Source organism: Panthera uncia, chromosome E1, assembly GCF_023721935.1.
Source record: "Panthera uncia isolate 11264 chromosome E1, Puncia_PCG_1.0, whole genome shotgun sequence".
In the NCBI taxonomy this organism is placed as follows: Eukaryota; Metazoa; Chordata; class Mammalia; order Carnivora; family Felidae; genus Panthera; species Panthera uncia.
This window is the reverse complement of record NC_064814.1, coordinates 58,276,344-58,281,260: the sequence shown is the minus strand read 5'-3', so window position 1 is coordinate 58,281,260 and position 4,917 is coordinate 58,276,344. Positions and strand designations below refer to the sequence as shown.

The 4,917-nt window shown below is 51.3% G+C and overlaps 1 protein-coding gene across 1 annotated transcript in view; it reads left to right on the top strand.

Annotated features, from left to right (window-relative positions):
- The window catches only part of LOC125926187 (serine protease 29-like), a 7,329-nt gene extending 2,412 nt beyond the window's left edge, over window positions 1-4,917 (top strand). Inside the window, exons 5-6 of the mRNA XM_049635380.1 lie at window positions 523-705; window positions 4,703-4,917. Coding sequence (XP_049491337.1) covers window positions 523-705; window positions 4,703-4,917 — 398 coding nt within the window. The remainder of the gene's footprint in view (window positions 1-522; window positions 706-4,702) is intronic.

The following is a 4,917-nucleotide window of genomic DNA, read 5'->3' as shown; positions in this document are numbered from 1 at the left end:
CTCCACTCTGTGGCCTGTGGCGGGAGCACGGGTGGGGGTGGGGGTGCGGGACAGAGGCTGTGACCCGTGGGACCTGGAGTGTCTCTGGGTGCACGGTGTCAGAACCGAGCTGAATTCTGGGCACCCTGTGCATGAGGACTACTTAGTGTTCGGTGGTGGGGAACCCTGTTCCTCCGGGAACCTGCAAGGCTTCCCACGTTGCTACCTGTCACCACCTGCCACCACCCCCAAGCACTGCTTGGCCCCTTCCCCGGCTGTGGCCTCAGTTCCCAGCTGCCTGGCTCCAGGTCCTCGGACCGCACCATGGCCCCGCCCACCTGACCTCACTGCGGGCAGCCCCCCCCCCCCCCCCCACGCCGCTTACACACAAAACCCATCTTCCAGGAGAAAGTAACAAAACTAAAGCCGGAATGCTTGTCCCCATCCCTCTGGGCTTCACACCCCCCGCTGGCTTCGGGTGAAGGCCTTTAGTCAGGCCAGCGGTTCTCCTGCCTCCTCTCCCACTGCTTCCGCCCCCACCAGCCCCTTCTTTGGAAGCTCGGGCCCCCGTAATCGGGGTGCCCTCACTGACACCAAAAGGCAGAAAGCACCGGGGGCGAGTGGAGCGCCACCTCCCGGCCCGGAAAGCAGTCCCCCTAGAGAAGTGGACAGTGCATGGCAGCCGGCGTCGTCTCAAAGAGGCAACGGCAACCGCGGTGTGCGTGTGTACGTCCTCAAGAGTGGGGAGCACGGTGTGCAGAGACGCCCCCAGGCTTTCCAAACCCGAGAGCTACTGCACGTTGATTACGAGTTTCCACAGGCACATATGCCTTTTAGTTAGAAAATTCACACCCAACTCCAGCCCGTCTGTTGTTGGAGGACCCTAAGGCCGTCAGCGGGCTTGTCAGTCGTCTCCACGTTTCACAGAAAGCCTTTCACCCTTTTTCCCAGCAGGCCACGGTCCCGTTCCCAGTATGCCTCTCACCCTTTCCCAGCAGGCCATGCTCCCATTCCCAGTATGCCTTTCACCCTTCCCCAGCTGGCCATGCTCCCGTTCCCAGTGTGCCTTTCACCCTTTCCCAGCATGTTGACCACCCTGTGAAAATCAACATGAGGAGAAGACTCCCAGTGACTCCAGGCTGTTGAGCAAACAGGTGCCGGTACCCACAGAGCCCACTGGGCTCCCCGAAGTGTGCCACCCACCTTGGGGTTGGAGGGTAGGTTTGCTCCTGGATTTTGAGCCTTGCTCTGTGTTTTGAGCTCTCCGGGCTTACTTGAGATGTTTTAAGGCTTTGTCCTTTTTGAGAGTTGTTTGTCCTTTGGTCCAACTTCTTTTTGCAACTGTTTAGGTCTTCTTTTTTTTTTTTTTTTAAGAAAAAAAGCTTGTAAGATATAGGATCCTAGGCACCAAAATGCTCTTGAGGTCATGCCATGCCCCTCCTTTCTGGGATCCTGACTGGACCCACGTTTAAAAACTATGCCCCCTCCTAATGGGATTTCTAACCAAATGGACAGACTTAATGAAAAATAATTTCTAACTTCAAAGCCATTATGGGGAACGTTTGATCTTCCTCAAATTGTTTTGCTCAAAATTAAATCACAAAGCTCCAACTCGAAAAAATAAAAAACAACCTCGAAACACACAAGCCTGAACGGGATGCCCATCTTAATCGGTGCCTTGACACTTTCAGACGTTTTCAGGATTCTCAGTTTGCCTCTTTACAAAAATACCATTTCTGAATTAACTGAGGCAGACAAACAACTGAAATAAGTCAAAATGGCCTCTGAGGACTCTTATTTCCTCTCCCCCGGTGGTCCTTATCCCCAGGCTGACAGCCACCTTGTGCTTGGGCCCCAGCTCTGGGGCCACTTTCTCTTCCTCACTCTGCACCTGCCCCCACTCCCACACAGTGCTGCTGCCTCACTCCAATCCTTTTGTCAAACTTCCCTTTTCCTCTGAGTCTCCCTCCACTCCTGAACTATTCACACCTGCCTCCTTAAAGTTAAGGCTTCCGAAGATCCAAATAAACCTTGAATTTTTTATGTTCCGTGGCCCAAGGCTGAATCGTGAGCCTTAGTTGCAGAGTTTCCTAAAGTGACTGGGACCCACCTCCCCCACATAGGTTTGTTGAAAAATTTAACATTTATTCGAACTTACGAACCTGGTTTCTTATTTTTATCATTTAGTGCATGAGCCCAGGCCAAATACTGGATGAACCTAGCCCAATGGGAACATTCCGAAAGGGATTTAGAAAAACTAAACTCTGTGATTTTGCAAGGTGCTAGAAAACACTCACTGGAAATCACCAAGCAATTACAGTAGCTCTTCCCAAGGCTGTTGATTGGAATAAAATTCATATTTGCAAAAAGAAAACATTAAAAGGGCTGATGAACCTGTTCATTAACTATCACAATTGACTTCAGGGGCGCCTGGGCGGCTCAGGCGGTTAAGCATCCAACTTTGACTCAGGTCGTGATCTCACAGTTCGTGAGTTCAAGCCCCACATCGGGCTCTGTGTTGACAGCTCAGAGCCTGGAGCCTGTTTCAGATTCTGTGTCTCCCTCTCTCTCTGCCCCTCCCCCGCTCATGCTCTGTCTGTCAAAAATAAACATTAAAAAAAATTTTAAAAAACTATTATAGACTTCAGATCACTTTCAAAGTAAATACTGGTCTTCTTTAAAAAACGTTTTTAAGTGTTTTTTATTTTAAGAGAGAGGAGAGAGGGAATCCCAGGCAGACTCCATGCTGTCAGCACAGAGCCCGATGCAGGGCTTGAACTCACGAAACCATGAGATCATGGCCAGAGCCGAGATCAAGAGTCGGACGCTTAACCGACTGAGCCACCACGCAGGTGCCCCTCTGGTCTTTAGATGTCGAGCCCACCTGGGTCGCATTTAACTGTTTATTTCACAGACTGAACCCGGGTCTTAGTTAAAACCAGGATGGAATGGGAAATGACATCCACTCCACATGGAGTTAACCTGGCAAACCAGCCAGGGTGCATCCTGGATGAATCGCCTAAAAGAAAAACTGCTAAAATTCTTCATTTTCAACTCTGGCAAACGAAGGCCTCTAGACAGAACCAAATATGCCTGTTTTCTGGTATTACTGCAAAGGGCCGGGACACTGGAAAAGACTGTTACTACTTACGGGCTGAAGCACACCAGGCACCTTCAGCCTTCTAGCCAGCCTTTCCAGGCCCTCCTAATTGCCAGTAATGGGGCTCCAAAGAGGTACAGGGGCTCTTCCCAATCTTCCCTCTTAACTGGCTCAAACTACTCTCCAAATTGGGAACGACCCTCGGTCCTTACTGACACCGGGGCCACACTCCCGTTCAACCTCACTGCTGTGAAGCTGCCCCGGCCTTAGAATACTGGAATGCCAAAACAGTGCAAATAGTGGGTGGCCCCAATAGAGCCCAACAGTTTCCTGTCCCTGAACCCCTTTCCTTTTGTCTAGGGCCTTTGAGAGACACACACCCTTTCTCCTTACTTCCTCTGACTAGTCATCTGTTGGGTCAAGCTTTCTCAGGAAAGTATCAGGCTAGAATTTTTTTCTCCCAAAAGGGGGAATTAACTCTCAATTTGACAGCAGTACTCAAAGTAAAAGACCCTTTGGCGTCTTGTATTGGCTCCTTCTCTGATGGCACCGGGGCCGAGTCTGGGGACACTGGTTACTTGTCCCTATTGGAGGAGCTACTATCCTCTTTATAAGCAACATCCTCAACCGATATTGGCGGAATCCATACTGCACGTGCCATCAAGATTCAAACGGATTCCTCACAACCTGTCCCCGGGACAGGACCCTCAACTATAGATGTCCTTCAAGGCACGAGACCCATGATGACTTACAAGGCTCAGGGCCTTGTTATCCCCTGGATGAGACCCTGTAACAGCCCCGTTTTACCTGTGAGAAAAACCAGTGGCTGAGCGTGGAGGTCTGTTGAGCTGGAAACAATAAATGAGTTGCCCCTGGGCACCCCCTTGTTCCCAACCCTCCTACGCCAACATCCATTGCAAGCAACAGTTTCACCGCAATTGATGTGCGCGTTTTTAGTATTCTAGTTGACGAGGATAGCCAGCAATGCCCCAGTGTTTCTCAGAGTGTCCTTCCTCCTTTTTGCAAACCTTTAAAGCAGATTTGGATGATGCAGTTTTCTGGAGACTCTGGGCTGTTACAGTATGTAGAGGATTTGCTTTGCTTCTGCTTCTCCTCATGGGAATCAGCGTTCACCTGTTAAAACTTCTGGCCTTAAAGACACAAAGTCTCCAGGGCGCCTGGGTGGCTCAGGTGGCTAAATGTCCGACTGTTGATTCCAGCTCAGGTCACGATCTCTCCGATCATAAATCCAAGCCCCGCGTTGGGCTCTGCGCGGACAGCACGGAGCCTGCTTGGGATTCTCCCGCTCTGACCCTCCCCTGCTCACACGCAGTCTCTCTCTCTCCTCTCTCAAAATTAATAAACTTAAAAAAAAAGAGAGACAAAGTCTCCAAAGAAAGGTTGCAGTTTGCTCAAACTCAGGCTCGACGCTTTGGGCATCCGATCTCAGAACGAGGACTCCACCTGGACGCACATGAAACCCCTCATGACTGCTTGACGCGGACAGATCACCTTGCCCATCACAAGTGACAGGAAACTCGTCCAACCAACGTGCACTTTCGTGGTTTGCGGACGGAAGCGGCGGGCACTGTGCCAGCTTTGCTACTGCAACTCCCGTGGCAGCCATCGAGGCAGCTGCTTTACCGCCTGCTGCTTCAGCCCAACAGGCTGCCACAGGCCCATCCCGGAGCTCAGAGCTCAGCCGGGGTAAAACCGCACACATTTACGCCAACACTCGGTGTGCCTTCGGGGCCGCCCGGGATCCGGAGACGTTCCGGGAGCAACAAGATTTCCTTAGCTCCAATGGGGATGAAATTTCAGATGGCTCCTACGTCTGA